This window comes from Oryctolagus cuniculus, chromosome 7 (assembly GCF_964237555.1).
Source record: "Oryctolagus cuniculus chromosome 7, mOryCun1.1, whole genome shotgun sequence".
In the NCBI taxonomy this organism is placed as follows: Eukaryota; Metazoa; Chordata; class Mammalia; order Lagomorpha; family Leporidae; genus Oryctolagus; species Oryctolagus cuniculus.
This window is the reverse complement of record NC_091438.1, coordinates 56,633,149-56,656,775: the sequence shown is the minus strand read 5'-3', so window position 1 is coordinate 56,656,775 and position 23,627 is coordinate 56,633,149. Positions and strand designations below refer to the sequence as shown.

Below are 23,627 nucleotides of genomic sequence, written 5' to 3'. Positions count from 1 at the left end.
CTAACCTAACAAATAGTTCCTCAAGTCCAGACTACACCATCACTGCCTCTGTGGAATATGACGCAGCAGCCTACACTAACCCATTTACTGCCAGCCAACTGCCAAAGCTGGATCAGTGGCAGAGCCAGTAACACTGTATAGACCTAGAAATTTTAGGAATGAACTCCTATCTTTACGTGATCATTTCTTTCTCAGACCCTGGGGTTTTACTCATTTGTTGAGACCTGTTTACAAACCTATCAGTATCTATCTGTATCTCTAGCTAGAGTCTAAGTACGAATAGAAATATCTTAAATGGGAAAGAAAAGATTTTATCATATCCATCTAAATCTTACCCTACGGCACTTTTCTCCATCTGAAAATTTTGTTTTCTCTCTTGTTTGACACATTCTAAGCTCTGGTCGACACTGTCTCTTCTTAATGATAGGATGTAGACAACTTGAGTCATTGTCAGTTTCAGTCCCTTTGTTAGATATTAATTTCACTCTTCTAATCCTATTTTTAAAAAAAAAGGAAAAAAGATTACTAACTGGATTTTTTAAAAACCTTCCATGAAATTGCTTTCTTCTGACAAGTACAATATAGTATTCAGAAGTCAAGAAAACTCAGAAATCACATTTTTCAGGCTTTTGGCTTGCTTAGGGTACAGAAAGACACAGTATTTGCTCACAGAGACTCACAGAGAATATGTGTTCGTTCTTCAAATACTTCTGTCAATTCAGGAGAAGAAGCCTGTTCTCTTCCCTGCTGCAAGCGAGTGCACAGTGCTCCCCCGATTCTCCCAGCATCACCTCATAGAACACGTTCTCCTTTCCTGCCCAGCCCATCCTTCAAAGCCCAGCAACCCTCTGCTCCTTTTGCCTCTTGCTGACTATTCCAGAAAAACCACTCCAGCTGCTGAGCTCCAAGGCCTACAGTCAGCGTGCAGTCACTCATTTTCACACTGCAGTGACTGCACCATACCTGCTGCTCCCAAAATCACTGAGAACAGGGATGCATGGTGCCCAGCACAAAGAACTCAAACATGTCAACTACGGGGGTTACCATAACTTTAGAAAAATATGTGGACACACTTCATATTCAAAAAAGTAACTACAAAATACCTATTTTTAAGTCACAATCATCAGTACATCATGAAATAGTGCTGTCAAGACCTGCAAAATTGTGAATAAGGTAAAATCTGTCTGAGATCCATTTCCTGTCTCTCCCAAAGCCAATCAACAGCAGGCTCCTGTGTTGCACCCCAATTCTAAAATGGTTATCAGCCTCACACTGAAGAATACAAAATCCTTTTAAAATCCTCTTTCTCAGGCCGGTGCCGCGGCTCACTAGGCTAATCCTCCGCCTTGCGGCGCCAGCACACCGGGTTCTAGTCCCGGTCGGGGCACAGGATTCTGTCCCGGTTGCCCCTCTTCCAGGCCAGCTCTCTGCTATGGCCCAGGAATGCAGTGGAGGATGGCCCAGGTGCTTGGGCCCTGCACCCCATGGGAGACCAGGAGAAGCACCTGGCTCCTGCCATCGGATCAGCGTGGTGCGCCAGCCGCGCCGGCCATTGGAGGGTGAACCAACGGCAAAAGGAAGACCTTTCTCTCTGTCTCTCTCTCACTGTCCACTCTGCCTGTCAAAAAAAAAAAAAAAAAAAATCCTCTTTCTCTCTAGATGTTATCTGATATGGCTTAAAATATTTACCCTTTCAGAGTGTGTGTGTGTATGTATGTGTGTGTGTATATATATATATATTTGTAATATCTGGTCTAAAAAGTCATAATCAAACAGAATTAAATTTTTATGGCAGATTACTGGATTTATAGGTAATGTGACAGAAAGACAACATTTTAACTAAATAAATCCTTCTACAACCCTTAAAAATCACACCACAATGGTAAAATGCCTACACCATTTACTCCTGTGGGCAGATTATATCATATACACTGTAAAATGAAGTTAACATTCCAGTATAAGACTCCTACCTGTTGCCAAACAGAGTGCGCCAAACCCCACCAATAATGGGTGCAGATTCCAAAGTTTCTATGCCTCTGACTTTGTCAGAGGAGTTATTATTACCATTTTCTCGGCTTCCATCACCATTTACAGTTTTCCGTAATTTTCTACAAAAAAAATTTTCAGTAACTTTAGATTATACAAGAACTTCTCTGTTTCTGCCAAAATGTCCCTCCAGCAAGTTATACTAACAGATCACTACCTGAAATCAAGAATGGTTAACGTCATACACCGAGAATATATTATGCAAAAATATTTGACTAAGGGCAAAGACAAATCCCAAACCACAGAACTATGCTATCATTTTTTTCAGTCATTTTTTATTTGTATATATCTCATAAATACATTAGGATCACAGTAATTCTTCCCATCATACCCACCCCTCCCACCCATTCTTCCCACTTCCTTCCTCCTCCCTCTCCTGTTTAGTCCAAGAAAGAAAAACAGAAAGAAAGAAAAAAAAAAAAGAAATGGAATAAAAAAAACTAAGACTGTTCCTCAACTGTCTAGACAAAGGCTGTTCTACGTTATTGCTTCTTGAAGGGGATTTCACTTTTTCCCCCCCTCCTCTTTTCCCTTCCTTCCTTCCCCTTCTTTCCTTTTAGAAACTTAATCATCTTTAAAGAAGAACCCAAGGAGGGTACATCTCTTGTGCACTCTTAGACATTATGAGCTAACTGTGAGCTCTTAACTTAGGAGACATAGTGTTATCCTCCATTTAATACACTAAATGGAAGTGATTCTTGAAAATAATTTTACTATTAAGTCTCACGATACAACTCTTTGGAGACAGAGGTCCTGCATGGGAAGTTAGTACACAGTGACTCTTGTTGTTTATTTAACAAATAACACTCTTAATGCACAACATCAGTGATTACCCAAGGCTCTTGACATGAGCTGCCTCGGCTATGGAACCCTTTTGGATCCACTGGCTTGACAAGGCCATAAGCACAGTGGAAGTTCTCTCCTCCCTTCAGAGAAAGGTACATCCTTCTTGGGTGCCCATTTCTTTCCACTATTCAGTCATTTTTAAAACTGCTGTCCAGAAACATTACTTGAAGGAAATTTTTCACCTGTTTTTTCAGGCACACTCAACAGCACTAGTAGAAGGAGCAATTTTTTTAAAAGATTTCTTTTTTTGAAAGGCAGAGTTAGAGAAGGAGAGAGAGGGAGGGGCGGGAGACAGAGAGAGATCTTTCATCCACTGGTTCACTCCTCAAATGATCACAACGGCTGGAGTTGGGCCAACCTGAGCAAGGCTGGAGCTTCTTCCAGGTCTCCCACATGGGTGCAGGGGCCTAAGCACTTGGGCCATCTTCTGCTGCTTTCCCAAGTGCATTAGCAGGCAGCTGGATCAGAAGTAGAGCGGCTAAGTCTTGAAGAGGCACCATTATGGGATACCAGCACTGTAGGTGGCAGCTTAACCTGGTACACTGCAACGCTGGTGCTGAACAATTTCTTTAATGCATGTCTACTCCTTTGGCATTTTTAATTAGAGTAATACAAAATAACAGCAACCGATCACTAATGTTTTTGATCCTACACCACTGAAAGATAGATCCTGAGGCCAGTGCTGTGGCGCAAGATGTGAAGCCACCATCTGCAGCACCAGCATCCCACATGGCGCCTGTTCGAGACATGGCTGCTCTACTACAGATCCATCGCCATGTTAATGTTCCTGGGAAAAGCAACAAAAGACAGCCCAAGTATTTGGGCCCCTGCACACATATGGGAGACCCAGATGAAGCTCCTGGCCCAGCTCTGGTCACTGCAGCATTTCAGAAGTGAATCAGTGGATGGAAGATTTTCCTCTCTCTGTCTCTACCTCTCTTGCTGTAACTCTTTCAAATACATAAATAAATAAATCTTTAAAAAAAAAAAAAAGGATAGATACTGGGGCCAGCGCTGAGACATGGCAGATAAAGTCGCTGCCTGCAGTGCCAGCATCCCATAAGGGTTCAAGACTCGGCTGCTCTACTTCCCATCCAGCTCTCTGTTATTGTCTGGGAAAGCAGAAGATGGCCCAAGAGCTTGGGCCCCTGCACCAGCGTGGGAGACCCAAAATGAAATCCCAGTTCCTGGCTTGCTCACTCTCTCTTTCTCCCTCCCCTTCTCTGTAACTCTGCCTTTTAAATAAATAAATAAATGAGGGAGGGAGGGAGGGAGGGAGGGAGGAAACCAAGAGCATGTTGAAATTTTCTGCACCAAATTGGGAGAGCAAAATTCCAGAAATATTTTAAGAAAAAATAATACACTTTTTGGATACTCACATATATAAGATAATCATTAATTAAATGTGTAAAAAAGTCAAATTTTAGATCACTTGAAAATCAATACTTATATATTTTTGAAAAATGGTAAAATTTTTAGTAGCATTAACCTAACATACTTCAAAGATCCTTGTCTATACTAAAGTTGTACCAAATTTTGACTGGCTGAATTTCAAAGAGAAAGCGTTTTAAAGATCATTATTTGGGGGACCATCGCTGTAGTATAGTGGGTTAACGCCCTGGCCTGAAGCATTAGCATCCCATATGGGCGCCAGTTCTAGTTCCGGCTGCTCCACTTCCTATCCAGCTCTCTGCTACGGCCTGGGAAAGCAGCAGAAGATGGCCCAAGTCCTTGGGCCCCTGCACCTGTGTGGGAGACCCGGAAGAAGCTCCTGGCTCCTGGCTTCAGATCAGCGCAGCTCCAGCTGTCGTACCTATCTGGGGGGTAAACCATCAGACAGAAGACCTCTCTCTCTCTGCCTCTCCTTCTTTCTCTGTGTAATTCTTACTTTCAAATAAGATCATTATTTGGCATAAATATTAATAAAGAATAATACAACATACGAGTATCTCTTTTAAACAACTGTACCAAATGGTAAAATCCCACCTGGGATTAAAAATTTATAACAAGGCTTCTTAGCATCAAGGAGAAAAGTGAAAAGTAAAGCCTTTAGTTTTAAGCCAAAAAATGAAAAATATGTACAAAAGGAGATGAATTTAAATAATTTTAAAGATTTATCTTATCTATTTGAAAGATGGAGTTACATGGGGGGAGGGAAGAGTGGGAGGGGGGGAAAGGAGGGAGAGGGGGAGAAGGGGGAGAGAGGGGAGAGGGGGGAGAGGGAGGAAAGGGAGGGGGGAAGAAGGGGGAGAGAGAGAGAGAGAGAGAATATGAATGAGTCTTCCATCCGCTAGTTTGCTTCCTGTCCAGGTTGAAGCCAAGACCGACCCAGGTACTTCATCCTGATCTGCCACTTGGGTGGCAGGGGCCAAGCACTTGGGCCATTCTCTGCTGCTTTCCCATGCACAACAGAAAGGACCTGGACTAGATAGAGGTAGAGCACCCGTCTGGAATACTGGTGTTGCAGGCCCAAAATTTAAATAAACTTAATTGAATATTCTGTCTCTATAATACCTCCTCCAGAAAATATACAATTAAAACGTAATTTGTCATCTTACCTTCTTCTCCGATTTCCATTGTTTGCAGATGGCCTTGTTATCTGAGTAGACACAATTTGACAGTGGACAGTTCCCATGAGTAACATAAGGCACAAGGGTCCAAGTACTTCACTTACGTTCACAATAGGCATCATTAAATATAACACAATCGCTATAACTGAAAAGGACAACACAAGATTTCACCTTTAAAATTAATTCCAGTAACTATACAAATTGTTTCTTTTGTAAGATTATTTTATTTATTTGAAAGGCAGAGTTAGACCGGCACCACGGCTTACTTAGCTAATCCTCCACCTGCGGCACCGGCACCCTGGGTTCTAGTCCTGGTTGGGGCACCGGATTCTGTCCCGGTTGCTCCTCTTCCAGGCCAGCTCTCTGCTGTGGCCCGGTAGGGCAGTGGAGGATGGCCCAGGTGCTTGGGCCCTGCACCCCATGGGAGACCAGGAGAGGCACCTGGCTCCAGGCTGCGGATCAGCGCAGCGCGCTGGCCGTAGCAGCCATTTCGGGGGTGAATCAATGGAGAAGGAAGACCTTTCTCTCTGTCTCTAACTCTGCCTGTCAAAAAAAAAAGAAAAGAAAGAAAGAAAGGCAGAGTTAGAGAGAGAGAGAGAAGGAGAGAAAGAGAGTAAGCTTCCTTCCACTGGTTCACTTCCCCAAATGATCACAACAGCCAGCGCTGGCACAGGCTGAAGCCAATAGCTTCTTCAGGTCTCCAACGTGAGTGGCAGGGACCCAAGGACTCCTGCTGCCTTCTTAGGTGCATTAGCAGGGAGCTGGATTGGAAGTGGAGTAGCCAGGACTCAAACCAGTGCCCATGGGGGATGCCAGCACTGCAGCAGCTACTTAATACAAATTGTTTCTACAAAAACCTATCCTTTAGAAAAGAAAATAAAAATGGGATGGGGTAGACATTTGGCCTAGCAGTCAACATGCCCATGTCCCGTATCAGAGGGTCTGGGTTTGAACCAGTTTTAGGTCCTGACGCCAGCTTCCCACCAGTGCAGACCCTGGGAGGCAGCAGGCAATGGCTTAAGTACTTGAATTCCTGCCACCCACATGGGAGACCCAGACTGGGTTTTGGTCTCCTGACTTCAGCCTGGTACATTTGGTCATTGCAGGCATTTGGGGAGTAAACTACTGGAAGGAAGATCTCTTTCTCTTCCTCTCTTTCTCTCTCTGCCTGTCAAGTAAAAGTGAAATTATTTTAAAAATTATTTAATTATTTTAAAATTTTTTTTAAATTATTAATTATTTAAAAAGAATAACAAAAAATCAGCCTTTCTGGTAACAAGATAAGTTAGGTGCTCTAAGAGAATTCCACCACAAAACAACAAGATGCTGTTTAAGACACTGTGAAGTGCTGTTCTGCTCACAGGAAGAATTCTTCCCCAGGCCCAGGGTTTTACAGAAAGCAATCAGCAAAGCTGAGATCTGAACCTAACTCTCAGACTCCAGAGTCCTCATTCCTATACTGCCTATTTGTATATGCATATGGAAAGTTCAAAGAAATAAATGAAACAAATGCAAAAATATTCAAAATTATCTCCACAAATGTCCATAGGCAGACAAGTTTACATGAGTCCTTTCAGACTAAACTGTACCTGTGTAGAGAAAATGAAAATTATCAAATGTATTTCATGCCTTAATAAAATCCTGATACCCAAACATAAAAATGGCACCACCAAGACAAAAAAGTCCTGTCCCTGATAACTTGTGAATTTGGATATAAATTCACCACTAAAAAGTAAGCATCCTGCACTAGTCAAAGTGATCAGTTTTAGTTCACAATTGATCATACTGATAGGTCTAAGAGTCAAAGGGCTCACATAAACAAGACTAGTGTCTGCTAATACTAACTGATAGAATTAAAAAGGAGAGAAGGATCCAATTTGGGAAGTAGGATACACAGCAGACTCATAGAATGGCAGATGTCCTAAACAGCACTCTGGCCTCAGAATCAGCCCTTAAGGCATTCGGATCCAGCTAAAAAGCCCATGAGAGTATTTCAGGCATGGAAAGCCAAGACACTCTGGCAAAAAAAAAAAAAAAAAAAAAAAAAACAAACCTAAATGAAAGATCTCTGTGAGATCCCAGCAGAAAGAACGCACCATCAAAGCAAGTACCTTTCTCTGAAGGGAGGAGAGAACTTCTACTTTGACTATGACCTTGTCTAAATAAGAGTGGAGTTGGTGAACTCAAAAGTCCTCCATAGCCTTGGCAACTCATGACAAGAGCCTCGGGCGATTACTGATGACATAAATTATGGAGTGTCAATTGTTAAATCAACAACAGGAGTCACTGTGCACTTACTCCTCATGTAGGATCTTTGTCCTTAATGTGTTGTACTATGTGAATTAACAGTATAACTAATACTCAAATTGTACTTTATACTTTGTGTTTCTGCGTGGATGCAAACAGTTGAAATCTTTATTTAGTATATACTAACTTGATCTTCTGTATATAAAGATAATTGAAAATGAATCTTGATGTGAATGGGATGGGAGAGGGAGAGGGAGATGGGATGGTTGTGGGTGGGAGGGAGGTTATGGGGGCGGGGGGAAGCTGCTATAATCCAAAAGCTGTACTTTGGAAATTTATATTTATTAAATAAAAGTTAAAAAATTAAAAAATAAAAAAGTAAGCATCCTGAAGGCAGGGATTTTTGTGTTTTGTTTGCCCCTATACCCACATCAGTACCCAGCAGATAGTAGGCACTAAGTATCTGTTGAATAAATGGCTGAAATGCTAACAAAGTGAACAACAAAGCAAAAAAATAATTCACGATCATGCAGGGTTTATGTTAGAAATTCAAATATAGTGCCGGCGCCACGGCTCACTAGGCTAATCCTCCACCTGGCGGCGCCGGCACACCGGGTTCTAGTCCCGGTCAGGGCGCCGGATTCTGTCCCAGTTGCCCCTCTTCCAGGCCAGCCCTCTGCTGTGGCCAGGGAGTGCAGTGGAGGATGGCCCAGGTGCTTGGGCCCTGCACCCCATGGGAGACCAGGAAAAGCACCTGGCTCCTGGCTCCTGCCATCGGATCAGCGCGGTGCGCCGGCCGCGGCGGCCATTGGAGGGTGAACCAACGGCAAAGGAAGACCTTTCTCTCTGTCTCTCTCTCTCACTGTCCACTCTGCCTGTCAAAAAATAAATAAATAAATAATAAATAAATAAATAAATAAAAAGAAATTCAAATATAGTTTAAAAGTAGGAAATCTATCTTGGCACCTAGAAGAATACTTGGCACAGGCATGGCAGGCTCAAGTACTTCAAAATCTAAGAGAAGCATTGAAAACTATTAGAATTAATGAGAATTAAGCACTGAAAAATTAATACTAATAAAGCATATGGTTGGATTCGTTCATTTTCTATTACTATAACAAAATACCTGAGGCTGGATAACTTGTAAAGACAAATGTTTGGGGCCGGTGCTGTGGCATAGTGGGTAAAGCCATTGCCTGTGATGCTGGCATCCCATGTGGGCACTGGTTTGTGTCCCAGCTGCTCCACTTCCAATCCAGCTCTCTGTTGATGGCCTAGGAAAGCAGCAGTAGATGGCCCAAGTGTTTGGGTCCCTGCCACACACATGGAAGACCTAGATGAAGCTCCTGGCTTCACCTGGGCCAGCACTGGCTGTTGCTGCCATCCACTGTCTCTCCCTCTCGCAAAAGAAAGAGAAAGGAAGGGAGGAAGGGAGGAAGAAAGAAAGAAAAAGAGAAATAAAGGAAGAAGAAAGAGAGAGAGAGAAAAAAACAGAGAGAGAAAGAAAAAGAGAACGAAAGAACAAAAAGAGAAAGAGAGAAAGAGAGAAAGAGAGGAAGGGAGGGAGGGAGGGAGGGAGGAAGGAGGGGGGGAGGGAGGGAGGGAGGGAGAAAGGAAGGAAGGAAGGAAGGAGGGGGGAGGGGAGGAGGGAGGGAGGACGGAAGGGGAGGGAGGGAGGAAGGAGGGGGGAGGGGGGAGGGGGGAGGGAGGGAGGGGGAGGAAGGGAGGGAGGAGGGAGGGAAAGAAGAAAGAAAAGAAAAGGAGGTAGGCAGGAGGAAAGGAAGGAAACAAAGGAAGGAAGGGGCCGGTGCTGTGGCGTGGTGGGCAAAGCTGCTGCTTGCAGTGCCAGCATCCCATATGGGTGCCAGTTCTAGTTCTGGGGCTCCTCTTCCAATCCAGCTCTCTGCTGTGGCCTGGGAAAGCAGTGGAAGATGGCCCCAGTCCTTGGGGTCCTGCAATCATGTGGGAGACCCAGAAAAAGCTCCTGGCTCCAGATCGGTGAAGCTCCTGCCATTGCAGCTATCTGGGGAGTGAACCAGCGGATGGAAGATCCCTCTCTCTGCCTCTTCTTCTCTCTCTGTGCAACTCTTTCAAGTAAATAAATAAATATTTTAAAAAAATAAAAAGGAAAAACAAAAATGTTTATTTTGCTCACAATTTTGAAAGTCCATCAGCTCTGGTGAGGGCCCCTCACCTATATCACCTCACGGCAGACAGCATAATGGCTGTGTGACAGGAAAGACCACAATGGTGAGACCAGAGAGCAAGAAGAGGCTTTAATAACAACTCATTCTTGCAAGAACTTACTCAGACTCCCAGGAGAGTCCCTTTAACCTCCTCTGGGAGCAGTACCTCCAGCAAGACTTAAGGATCGTCCACCTCTTAAAAGTCCCACTTCTTTTTTTTTTTTTTTTAATTTTTTTTTATTTGACAGACTTAGAGAGAGAGAGACAGAGAAAGGTCTTCCTCCCATTGGTTCACCCTCAAAATGGCCACCATGGCCGGATCCAAAGCTGATCCAAAGCCAGGAGCCAGTGCTTCCTCCTGGTCTCCCTTGTGGGTGCAGGGGCCCAAGCACTTGGGCCATCCTCCACTGCCCCCCCAGGCCACAGCAGAGAGCTGGACTGGAAGAGGAGCAATCGGGACTAGAACCCAGAGCCCATATGGGATGTGGTGCCGCAGGTGGAGGATTAACCAAGTGAGCCACGGCGCCAGGCCCAAAAAGTCCCACCATTTCTTAATATCAACATACTAAGGACCAAGCTTCCAAAACAAGAAACTTTAGGGAGCAAAAAAACAGATGCAAACTACAGCAATTTTAAATATAAATCAACAGCTTTAAAATGTAACAGTTATAACCAGTTAAAATTCACAAACAAAAGTCTCATGCAGCAGCAACACAAACTATTTTAATTTCAGGGGTTCACTAACAGATGAATGTACACTCAGCCCTCAGTATCCACTAGGGATTTTTCCAGAATCCCCCATGGATTCCAGCATTGCAGATACGCAAGTCTTCTATACAAAATGGCATACTTTTGCCAAAAACCTACAGACATCCTTCTCTATACTCTTGAAATCATCTTTAGATTATTTATAATACCTAATACTGTGTAAATAGTTGTTAAGACTGTATTGTTTAGGAATATTGATAATGAGAAGGAAAAAAGTCTGTATATGTTCATTACAGCTGGATTTTTTTACTAAATATTTTTGATCTGTAAATAGGAAGAAAACTGACATGCTACATGGATGGCCCTGACATTATGCTAGGTGAAATAAGCCCGTCACAAATGGACAAATTGTATGATTCCACTCAGATCAGGTACTTAAAGTAGTCACATCTATAGACAGAGAGTAGGATGGCAACTGCCGGCGGGCTGGGGCTGGGGAATCACTGTTTAATGGGCACAGTTTCAGTTTGGGAAGCTGAAACAGTTCCAGAGACAAATAGTCTGAAGGCTGCACAGCCATGTGGGTACACTGACATGCCAGTGAGCAGTACACGTAGAAATGGTTAAGAGGGTACATTTCATGTTATGTATATTTTTTTCTTGTTAACTGAGTTAACAAGATCTAAGCAGGCCTTGACAGAAAAATCCCACAAACCTTTACTGAGGGATAAGACACAAATTTTGATTAAAAAAAGACATAGCATATTCCTGTATAGGAAAGTGAACATTGTAAAGTCAATTTTCTCTCCATCCTGTGTGTATGCATGTGTGTGTACATGTATGTACATGTGCACAAGTGTGTGAGTGTATGCATGTGTGTGTGTTGGGGGTGGGGTATTTTTTGTTGTTGTTTTTCTTGCTTTGGTTTGAGAATGACAAAATAATAACAAACTATTTTGGAAAGACTAAACAAGTAAGAAAGCCTCAGAGAAAATGTTTAAATCTGAATAGAAAAGCAATACATATCCTGCTTAATGATAATACATATTAAAAAAATACAGTAATTAAAATAGTATGGTATAGATATGAGAACAACAAATCAATGGCACAAAATACAAACTCTAGAAACAGATCATGGTATATATCAAAATTTAATATATATATCAACAACGAAGAAACACATTCTTCAATAACAAGCATATGCAAATATATATATATTTAAACAGAACTCTAGGACGATTTATTTTTACTTATCTGAACAAAAGATAGGGACAGAGATCTTCCATCCATACCGGTTCACTCCCCAAATGCCATCAACAGCTGGGGCCAGGCCAGACTGAAGCCAGGAAACAAGAACTTAATCCAGGTCTCCCACAAGAGTAGTAGGGAGCCAAACACTTGAGCCATCACCTGCTGCAACCCAGAGTGTGCATTAGCAGGGAGCTGGAATCTAAAAAAAAGCTGAGATAGAACCCAGGCACTCCGAGATGGGATGCAGGAGTCCCAAGAAGCATCTCAATCGCTGTACCAAATGCCCGTACCTGCATAAATACAGTTACCTTCACCCTTATAAGTGACCAAAGAAATTAACAAGAAAAATATTTCATATTACAAATTAAGTAACAATTTTTAAAATTATAGTAAAGCTGATAAAATTGTGGCAAAACAAGCAACTCACTCATCTACTGCTTTCAAAAGAAAAAAAATTGTGCAACCAACGTTATCACCGTATGAACAAAAAGCCTTAAAATGTTTGCAGTCTTTGATGTGTTAATTCTAACTCAGAGAACAAATCCTAAAAAATAAAGTATGGAAACTTTTGTTCATGATGACATTATTAATAGAAAAAAAAATAAAAACCCAAATGCTCTTAATATAGAAGAAGCCATGGACTGTGTTGCTTCCAAAATTCACTTTGAAATCCTAACCCCCTTAGATGATTACATGAGGAGGTGGGGCCCTTGGCAGGTGACTACCTGAGTCTGCATGATGAGAGCATGCCCTCCCCTCCACTGCCTCGTGAGGACACAGGAGACTGGTGTGGATCAGCCAGAGACAGCTCCTCCCCAGACACTGAGCCTGCCAGTGCTTCCATCCTAGGCTTCTCAGCCCTTCAAATCATGAAAAATAAATTTACAGTTTTTTATAAGCTCCTAAATTCACACTATCCTTGTTATAGCAGCCCAAATACACCAAGAAGAATTATGTCAATTATGGTACTCCGATATAACAGAATATCTAACAGCGACAGAAAAGTTTTCCATTGTAAGTGCGATAAAGACATTAAAAATGATAGTCTTAGGGGCTGGCGCTCTGGCTGCACTCACGTGGGAGACCTGGAAGAAGCTCCTGGCTCCCGACTTCGGATTGGCTCAGCTCTGGTAGTTGCAGCCATCTGGGAAGTGAACCAGCGGATGGAAGACCTCTCTGTCTCTACCTCTCTTTGTAACTCTGTCGTTCAAATAAATAAAATATATTTTTTTTAAAAATGATAGTTTTAAAGGATGGTAAGCCCATATGAAGGATTATTATGCAGCCATTCAAATGAAAGTTATGAAGATTTAGTTAAAATCGAAAAAAATGAAGTTTGGTTCCTAATTCACACTGACTTCATTCTGGGGACTCAGCCACATGTGGCAAAGCGGCTACTTTCTGGGCATCAAAGTTACAGAACATTTCCATCACGCAGAAACTACTGGATAGCACAGTCATAACTGAAAAATTAAAGCTATAAGTTCAGTCAAGGGCACATTAAAAAGCTCATGGAAAATGGAATTAAAAGAGAAGTTTATTTTGGTGCAATATATTTTGAAAACCATGCATATGAGAAGTCTTCAAAAAAAGATCATGGATGGACTGGTGCTATGGCACAGAGGGTTAAAGCCCTGGCCTGAATCACCAGCATCCCATATGGGCACCAGTTCTAGTCCCAGCTGCTCCACTTCCAATCCAGCTTTCTGCTATGACCTGGGAAAGCAGTTGAAGATGGTCCAAGTCCTTGGGACCCTGCATCCATGTTTAAGACCCAGAAGAAATTCCTGGCTCCTGGTTCGGATCGGTGCAACTCCGGCCGTTGTGGCCATCTGGGGAGTGAACCAGTGGATGGAAGACCTCTCTCTGTCTCTGCCTCTCTGTAACTCTGTCTTCCAAATAAATAAAATAAATCTTTTTAAAAAATCATGGAAATATGTGAGACCTATGCATGGATTCAAAATTTTCCCATCAAAATAAACCTCTTTCAATTCTATTTTTCCATGAACATTTGAAGTACCCTTATAAATGCATATTCTTCACTCCATAATTATAAATTTTTAAAGAAACTGGCACAGATAAAATCATCCTTGATTCTTTCACCTTAATCCAACCTTCTCCTACTTTTTTGTTCTAATTCATTTCTCTTTGCACAGGTATAGCCATAGTAAACACTACCTACTTTCTGGAAGTATTCCAGGAAGGCAGTGAGGACACAGCAGTAAAGAGAATATATTGAGTCCCTGCACGTAGTGAGAAGAGAAAAACAGTATCAGGCAGTAATGTATAAGGCAACTCTATGAAAGTTACATCTGAGGTTTTGTTTTTTAAAGATTTGTTTTCAAGCACCCGAACCCCAGACCCGCCGTGCACCGTGGCCACGGCTCCAAGCGGGTGCAAACAGCAGCGGGGGCCTCGTCGCCTCTGAGGGGCTGTGGGTGCCCCCGGGAATGAATGTGGAGGCCGCACATGCGCAGAAAAAAATAAATAAAGATTTGTTTTATTTATTTGAAAGGCAGTGTGACCTCAAAAGAGAGAGAGACTGTCCAACCACCATTTCACTCCCCTAACAGCCAGGGCTGGGCTACACCAGGTCTCCCAGGTGGGTGACAGGGGCCTAAGCACTTGGGCCATCCTCCGCTGCTTTCCCAGTGCATTAGCAGGGAGCTGGATCAGAAGCAGAGCAGTGGAGACTCGAACCTGAGCCCATATGGGACATCTGCATTGCAGACAGTGGCTTAACCCGCTACACCACCATGCTGACCCTGAGCTGAGGTTTAAAGATGAGAAAAAGACACCCACTTGAAAAGCCTTAACAATGTTCAAATGAAAAGGAAAGCTCTGTATGAGGAATAGAAAAACAGCCATGATGCCTACAGCGAGCATGGATGTGGAGAGGTGACCTCTGAGAAGACAGCAGGGAATGGATTAATGAAGGATATTATAGGTCATTTTATTCTAAGGCCAATCGGGAGTCATTAAAGAGCTTTAAGCAGGAAAATGACATGATACTGTTTCTGTTTTTATAAGGATTTCTAATTGCTGTGGAAAGAATGCTTGGTAGAAAGAAGGCTCGGAGCAGACATTATTCCAGTGGTCTGACAGAGATGCTGGTGCAGAGGACAAGGGTAGCAGCAGGGACTGAGACAAACAGGCCAGGAGACAGAGCTTCCAGGCTTGGTGACAGACTAGACGTGAGAGCTGATCACAACACAGCACAGGAAGACTTAGTTTCTCCCTTGAAAACTGGGTGATTAAAGGTATCATTTAGTGAAATGGAGAAAATATAAAGGAAAACAAAGCTGTCCGCCCCCAAAATAAAACCCAAGATTTTCATTTTTTATATGATCAAGTTCATGATAACCAATTAAATTTCCATTTAAAAATGTCAAGAAGGGGGCCAGCACTGTGATGTATAGCTGGTTAAGCCACCACCTGCAGTGCCAGCATCCTGCAAGGGAGCTGCTTCTAGTCCTGGCTGCTCCACTTCCGATCCAGCTCCCTGCTAATGCACCTGGGAAAAGCAATGGAAGATGACCCAAGTCCCTGGGCCCCTGCATTCATGTGGGAGACCCAGAAGAGGCTCCTGGCCCCTGGCTTTGGATCGTCCCAGCTCTGGCCATTGTGGCCATATGGGGAGTGGACCAGCAGATGGAAGATTTATCTCTCTCTCTGCTTCCGTCTCTCTACAACTCTGCCTTTCAAATAAAAAAATAAATCTTAAAAAAAAAATTCCAGAAGGCAATGGGACTTACAAGCCTGAAGATCAGCAGAGAGACCTGGCCTGAAGGTATACATTTAGGAATCACTAGTCTATCAATTATATTTAAGCAATGGATCATGATGAGAATACCTAAAGGACAAGAACAAAGGATCCAACCTGGAAGTAATCTAATATTTAGAGGTCAGGCAGAAAAGACTGAGAAGACCTAGCCAGTGAGACAGGTGGAAATAAATTCAATAGATAAGAGAGAGTTATGAGTCATGTTTGTTCTCTCCAAGCAAATAATTTCAAGATGATTCCCAAATGATACATGTCCTTTCAATTCTTTGTACTTTAAACCACAAATGAGAAAGTAAATATAAGAACAGTAGGTCTGCATTATCTAACACCAAAAGCAGCCAAAAAAAAAAAAAAAAAAAAAACAAACGGTCACAGGGGCCAGCATTATGGCATAGTGGGTAAAGCCACCACCTGCAATGCCAGCATCCATATGGGTGCTGGTTCGATTCCTGGCTGCTCTACTTCTGATCCAGCTCTCTGCTATGGCCTGGGAAAGCAGTGGAGGGTGGCCCAAGTCTTTGGGCCCTTGCACCCACATGGGAGACCTGGAAGAAACTCCTGGCTTCTGATCAGCACAGCTCCAGCCATTGCAGCCATCTGGGGAGTGAACCAGTGGATGGAAGACCTCTCTCGCTCACTTGCTCTCTGTCTCTGCCTCTGCTTCTATAACTCCATCTTTCAAAATAAATAAATCTTAAAAAAAAAAAAAAAAAAAAAACAGTCACAGCTTATTCCAACTCTTTCAGTTACCTTGCATGAGGTAAAGCAGTAGCAGCCAAACAAAGATTCTTAAAGAGGTAACCTGAATCCACCAGTTGCTGAACAATGGGAAAAAAACAACTCGAACAAGCCCCTTTCGAGTCAGAGATGTCCACGGAATTTCAGGTTTGGCTTTGGCAAAAGTTGAGCCTTTAAACATACAATAAAACAAAAACAACAATCATTTATCTATACTATACTGATATCCAATTGTCTCACCACATTAAAAAACAAGTGACAGCAAAAACTGGCATATAACCTGTTCAGTTACAAAGAAGGCTGGTCAGTTTAAGGACTTTTGGCCTCAGTCATTAGGACAACAAGCTCATCCAAGGCTTACTGGAATGTTAAACAATGTATTTTTTTTAATTACTCAACAGCAAGCTTCAGAGTTCTTTGCTCTTTCCCTTTTATGAACACCATGTCATTTATAGAGCCGCACAGCACCAGGCAAAGGGGAAAAGTGCTAACACCTAAGCCATGAGGGAAGAAAGTTACTTTTGGAAATTAAAGTGCACCATCATAAAGGCATGTCACTTAAAAATAATCCTTAGTAGCACTATGAAATATGCCTGAGAAACAAATTAATCTTGGAACTCACCTCTGATTAAGTCAACATCAATCAAGTCTGGCTTTATGTGACCCATCTTTTTTGGTTTGTTTTTGAAGCCCTAGAATAAAACCAAACAAAACAAAACCAGAAGTAAATAAGAAAAAATCTCCCCTTTAAATATAAAAGATAAACTTCCATTTCTTTTTCTCCACATCTGACTCCTTTTTTTTTGTTTTGTTTTGTTTTTAAGTTTATTTATTTTACTTGAAAGGTGGAGAGGAAGAGGTCGAGAGAGGTCAAGAGAGAGCTTCCATCCACTGGTTTACTCCCCAAATGGCTGCGATGGCTGGAGCTGAGCCAGTCCAAAGCCAGGAGCTTTTGTTCTGGGTCTCCCACATGGGCGCAGGAGCACAAGGACTTGAGCCATCTTCCACTGCTCTCCCAGGCACATCAGTAGGGAGCTGGATCTGCAGTGGAGCAGCCGGGAATCAACTGGCACCCACGTGGGATTCCAGCACTGCAGGCAGCGGCTTACCAGCTCTACACCACAATGCCAGCCCCCATGTGACTCCCTTTTACTAGGGATGCTTTAATTACTTTAATTACTAGGGATGCTTTAATCCTAATGCTCCTTAAAGGAACTTGTGTCATTAACATTTATTTTGTTTTCATTTTTAGTCTTATTAACTAATGCTTGCACATGATTACCCACTTTTTAAAATAATCCAACAGTGCCAAAAGATCAGTAAGCAGAAAATAACAGTCCCCTAGGCCACCTCTCCTCTCCATATCACTCCTCAAAGACAAATTAAACTTCTTGTAGTTGTTTCTCTTTGTAGTTTACTTCCATACTTCCAAATAATAGCTTATATTGCTATTTCTTTCTTTTAAAGACTTATTTATTTGACAGGCAGAGTTACAGAGAGGGTAGACTGGGGGGTGGGAGGGAGAGACACAGACACAGGTCTTCCATCTCCTGATTCACTCCCCAAATGGCCACAGTGGCTGGAGCTGGGCCAGACTGAAGCCAGGTGCCAGGAGCTTATTCTGGGTCTCCTTTATGGGTGCAGGGTCCCAAGCACTTGGGCCATTTTCTGCTTTCCAAGGCACATTAGCAGGGAGCTTGATCAGAAGTGGAGCAGCCAGGACTTGAACCAGCTCCCATATGGGATGCCAGTGCCACAGGAAATGGTTTACCTGTTACGCCACAGTACCGGCCCCTACATATCAATTTTTAGAAACTGATTTTAAAATTATCAGAAACCCCCCTTCTCAGAACTCTATCTGCTGCTCCAACTGAACCAATGGCATCACTGTTCCAAATAAATAAGCTTCAAGGGGCGTGAGTTTGGCCTTGTGGGATGCCCATGTCTATCTGAGTACTCAGGTTTGAGTCCAAGTTCTGCTCCCACTTCCAGTTTCCTGCTAATGCGCACTCTGGCAAGCAGCAGGTTAGCTCCTTGCCACCCACGTGGGAGACCTGGAACAAATTCCCAGCTCTTGACTTCAGCCTGACCTCAGCTGTTCCAAGAACTTGAGTAGTGACTAGCAAACAGAAGATCTTGGTCTCTCTCTTTCTGCTTTTCAAACAAATATAATTTTTAGAAAATAAGTTTCAAGTGTCTTTACTTCACAGCTCAGCAGGTTAAACCACTGCCTGCAATGCCACTCCCACTACTGGAGAGCCAGCTGGAGTCTTAGCTGCTGTACTTCCAATCCAGCTTCTTGCTAATGCGACTGGGAAGGCAGAAGGTGATTCAAGTACTTAGGCTTTGCCACCCATGTAGGAGAGCAGGATGGAGCTTCTAGCTCCTGGGTTCCACCTGGCCCAGATGTGGCTGTTGCAGCCATATAAGGAGTAAGCCATCAGATAGAAGATATTTTTCTGTTTCTCCCACTCTTTGTAGTTCTGCCTTTCAAAAAAAATTTTTTTTAAAGGCAACGATGGGGCTGGCACTGTGCATAGTAGGTTAAGTCTCTGCCTGCAGTGCTGACATCCCATATGGGCACTGGTTCAAGTCCCAGCTGCTCCACCTCTGATCCAGATCCCTGCCAATGGCCTAGAAAGGCAGCGGAAGATGGTCCAAGTCCTTGGGCCCCTGTACCTGTATGGGAGACCCAGAAGAAGCTTCTGGCTCCTGGCTTCGGACCGGCCCAGCTTGGGCCTTTGTGGCCAATTGGGGAGTGAACCAGTGGGTAGAAGGCCTCTCTGTTTCTCTCTCTTTCTCTCTGCCCTCTCCTCTCTAATTTTTTCAAATAAATAAATCTTTAAAAACTTTTTCTTAAAAAGGCAAATGATGTATTTTAAAAAGTAATTTCTCATGATAATCGGTGGGGCCATATAATCTTCTTCTAAGTAGGAAAGTGAATAGTTAGGGAAAATACCATATACAGTTAAGTCTTTGACTCTAAAACTCATGCCTAAATGTTAATGAGATTTGTTGGCTTTGCAACTGGTAATAAATAAAGGTTCCTGGTATATCCAATTTTCTCATACAACATATCTCTTTACCTACCAACCTATCTATCTCACATGGAGATACAAAATTTTCTACAACTTTTACCTAAATTCATATGTGTGTGTGTGCATATATACATATTCTGGAGGGAAAATTTCAAAAATCCTTATTAAAATATTCATATACAAGACTAATAAAAAGTAACTCCAGCCTTACCCTTCCTTACCCTGGATTCCTATTTCCTAGCTATTTCTTCTTTCTCCTAATTTATTTTTTCCATTTTTTAACAAAATATTTACTTTCTCACTTTCATAGGATCTAAAAGATAAATGTTTATTTAAAATGATAATATCAACAATGAACTGGATCATTATACCTTCTAATAAATAAATGTAATGACAAATTATATACAGGATAGGAGGAAATAATTGGAACATTATATATTTTTCAATGTGCTGGCCTTTTTTTTTTAATCTATTTTATTCATTTGAAAGAGTTACGCAGAGAGAGAGAGAGAGAGGTCTTCCACCTGCTGGTTCACTCCCCAAACGGCACCAACTGCTGGAGCTGAGCCAATCTGAAGCCAGGAGCTTCATCCAGGTCTCCCATGTAGGTGCAGGGGCCCAAGGACTTGGGCCATCCTCTGCTGCCTTCTGCCCTGCATATGAGCAGGGAGCTGGATCAGAAGCAGAGCAGACAGGACTCAAACTGGCGTCCATATGGAATGCTGGCGCTACTGGCTAGGGCTTTAACCCGCTGCACCACAGCACTGGCCCCTCTTGCAGTAATTTAAGGAGTCAATCAGCAGATGGTAACTCATTTTTTTTTTAAGTAAAACAAATGAATACAAATTTAAAAAAATAAAACGAGAAAAAAAAAGTTAAAAACAAGAACTGGCGTTAAGTGTTTGGTACAGCAGTTAATACACCAGTTGTGATAACCACATCCCATATCAAAGCATCAGCTTTGAACCCAGCAACCCCACTTCTGATCCAAGTTCCTGCTAATGCACAGACAGGCACAATGTGATGGCGCAAGTGCTTGGACCCCTGCCAACTTGTGGGAGACCTGGATGGGCTTATTGGCTCCTGCCTTCAGTCTGCCCTGCCCACAGCTGCTGATTGCTCTGGAGGAGTGAAACAGCAGATGGACTCGCTCTCTCCCTCTGTCTCCCTGGGTTTCAAATAAACAGAAATCAATAAGAAGACATTAAAACAATCAATGTTAACAGAAAGAAAATAAAATATGATACACACTAACCCAACTATATGAATAATTAGTTTAAATGTGCATTATCCAAATACACCAATTAAAAAAAAACTAGTAGGAGAAAACTAGAAGATCCAATGTTGTACTGTCTATAGGAAAATAATTTAAATTTAAAGAAACGGAGCCAGCACTGTGGTGCAGCAGGTTAAAGCCTGGCCTGAAGTGCCAGCATCCCATATGGACACCAGTTCTAGTCCCGGCTGCTCCTCTTCCAATCCAGCTCTCTGCTGTGGCCTGGGAAAGCAGCAGAGGATGGCCCAAGTCCTTGGGCCCCTGTACCCATGTGGTAGACCCGGAAGAAGCTCCTGGCTCCTGGCTTCACATTGGCACAGCTCCGGCTGTTGTGGCCATCTGGGAATGAACTAGCATATGGAAGACTTCTCTCTCTGTCTCTACCTCTCTGTAACTCTTTCTTTTTTATTGTTTTTATTTCTTTTTTATTTGACAGGTAGAGTTTTTTAGACAGTGAGAGAGAGACAGAAAGAAAGGTCTTCCTTCCATTGGTTCACTCCCCAAATGGACGCCACAGCTGGTGCTGTGCCGATCTGAAGCCAGGAGCCAGGTGCTTCTTCCTGGTCTCCCATGGGGGTACAGGGACCCAAGCACTTGGGCCATCCTCCACTGCCCTCCTGGGCCACAGCAGAGAGCTGGACTGGAAGAGGAGCAACCGGGACCAGAACCCGGCGCCCATACGGGATGCCAGCCCTGCAGGCAGAGGATTAACCAAGTGAGCCATTGTGCCGGCCCCCTGTAACTCTATTTCAAATAAATAAAATAAATCTTTTAAAAAAAATTTAAAGACACAGGGAGAGTACTTGTGGACATTTTGGTCAAAGGAGAACACCTTTTTCCTTTTTTATTTTGTTATTTATATAAAAGAAACAAATTTCATGACTTTAATATATAATTTTAAGAGCATAATGATACTTCCCACTGTACCCTCACTCCCACTCTCCTTTATTTTTTAATTTTAATTTTTTTAATTTTCATAGTGACATACTTTAAGTTCTTTATTTTTTATTTTGTTTTAGTGCAAATTTTTTTAAAGATTTATTTATTTATTTGAAAGTCAGTTACAGAGAGAGAGAGAGAGAGACAGAGAGAGAGAGAGAAAGGCTCTCCATCTGCTGGTTCACTCTCCAACTGGCCACAACGGCCAAAGCTGCGCCAATCCGAAGCCAGGAGCTTCTTCTGGGCTTCCCATGCAGGTGCAGGGGCCCAAGGACGTGGGCCATCCTTTACTGCTTTCCCAGGCCATAGCAGAGAGCTGGACTGGAAGTGGAGCAGCTGGGTCTCGAATGGTGCCCATATAGGATGCTAGCACTTCAGGCCATGGCATTGACCCACTGCGCCATAGCTCCGGCCCCTAAGTTTTCTTGAAAATCACAAGCTTACCCCTTCACTAAATAAAGAATTGACAAGTAATAAGTAGAAAAACCACTGTTCCTCAAGAGCATCAACAAGGGCTATAAAAATAATATCAAAATGTCAGTTTCACTCATATACATTTTTGTACTCTGTATATTAGTTACCATAAATCAGGGAAAAACATGAAATTTGTGTTTTGGTGACTGGCTTATTTCACCAAGCATAATGGCATAATGTCTTCAGTTGCACCCATTTTGTTGCAGAAGTCAGGATTTCATTATTTTTACAGCTGAGTAGTATTCCATTGTGTATTTATACCACAATTTTTTTATCTAGTCATCAGATGATGGACATTGGGTTGATTCCATATGTAGCTATTTTGAATTGAGCTGCTATAAACATGGGGATATGGTGATTTCATTTCCTTTGGATAAACTCCCAGGAGCAAAATGGCTGGGTCATATAGGAGACCTGTTTTCAGATTTATCCCCTTTTAAAAAATACCACCTTGCAGCGTAGTATGTAAAGCCACCACCTGTGATGTCAGCATTCCATATGGGAGCTGGTTCAAGTCCTGCCTGCTCTACTTCCAATCCAGCTCCCTGATAATGCACTGGGAAAGTAGCAAAAGATGGCCCAAAGTGTTTGAGCCCCTGTCACCCACGTGGGATATCTGGATAAAGCTCCTGGCTCCAGGCTTCAGCCTAGCCCAATCCTGGCCATTGAGGCCATTTAGGGAGTAAACCAGCAGATGGAAGATCAATCTCTCTGTCTCTCCCTTTGTCTCTGTAACTCTGCCTTTCAAATAAGTGAATAAATCATAAAAAATACCAATGTGATGAAATATTAAATGTAGATGAATCCTCCTCACTTAATGCAGTTCAAAGAGAGGATTTCCTTCTCCCATCTGTAGAAATTCTTGGGGAGTAACCCACTCTCTTCAGGACACACAGGGAGCAAGGTGGAGCCTGTGGGCCTTTCTCCCTTATTTCTAAGTAAGATGTTTACACTGCTTTCTTTAATTTCAAATGCCATCCGTTCATCTCATACCAGTGAGGATGAGGAAATAACTTGCTTATTGGTCCCATATGAGCCTTAGTTCCTTCACCTGCAGCTTTTCCCTGGACAGCCTTTAACAGGCTGAGGAACTTTCTCTTCCTGGTTTTTAATTAACGAGCAATAGATTTTGTCAAATGCACTCCCTGTAATTTCTGAGATAGGCTGTTTTGTCCTTTCCTCTACTAATATGGTATGTTACATTTTTTTTTCCAAATGTTAAAGCTATGTTGCTTTCCTGCAACAGTGGGAATAAATAATCCATTCTCTATGTTGCTAAATTTAGTTTAATATTAAAGATTTGCACACATATAATCATGATGAATTTTCTTATGTATTTCTCTGGTTTGGTATCAATTATATGGTCTCATAGAATGAGTTGGGAAGTGCATTTCCTTTTCTATTTTCTGAAAGAGTTTGTGTGGGACTAGATTTGTTCTTGCCCTAATTAACTTTTACTCATCCTTCAAATCTCATTTTAAGCATCAGCTCCTCAGGGAAAGCTATCTGACCTCCTGGACTAGG

General features: G+C 42.5%; 1 protein-coding gene and 1 non-coding gene across 12 annotated transcripts in view; one reads left to right on the top strand and one right to left on the bottom strand.

Annotated features, from left to right (window-relative positions):
* The window catches only part of PHTF1 (putative homeodomain transcription factor 1), a 53,136-nt gene that overhangs the window by 23,107 nt on the left and 6,402 nt on the right, over positions 1–23,627 (bottom strand). For 3 of the 11 annotated variants that reach the window (XM_070077843.1, XM_070077842.1, XM_070077844.1), the window contains 5 exons: positions 16,999–17,068; positions 16,389–16,547; positions 5,451–5,607; positions 1,971–2,108; positions 336–495 (listed from right to left, as the gene is read on the bottom strand). In XM_070077843.1, coding sequence (XP_069933944.1) covers positions 336–495; positions 1,971–2,108; positions 5,451–5,607; positions 16,389–16,547; positions 16,999–17,068 — 684 coding nt within the window. Of the gene's footprint in view, positions 1–335; positions 496–1,970; positions 2,109–5,450; positions 5,608–12,579; positions 12,709–16,388; positions 16,548–16,998; positions 17,069–23,627 lie in introns of those variants that run through there. The other 8 variants (XM_070077849.1, XM_070077848.1, XM_070077851.1 and 5 more) reach the window with 5 other exon arrangements.
* On the top strand, positions 14,197–14,327 carry LOC127493832 (small nucleolar RNA SNORA68). The gene has a single exon (XR_007924370.1). It is a non-coding gene; the product is annotated as a small nucleolar RNA SNORA68 (small nucleolar RNA).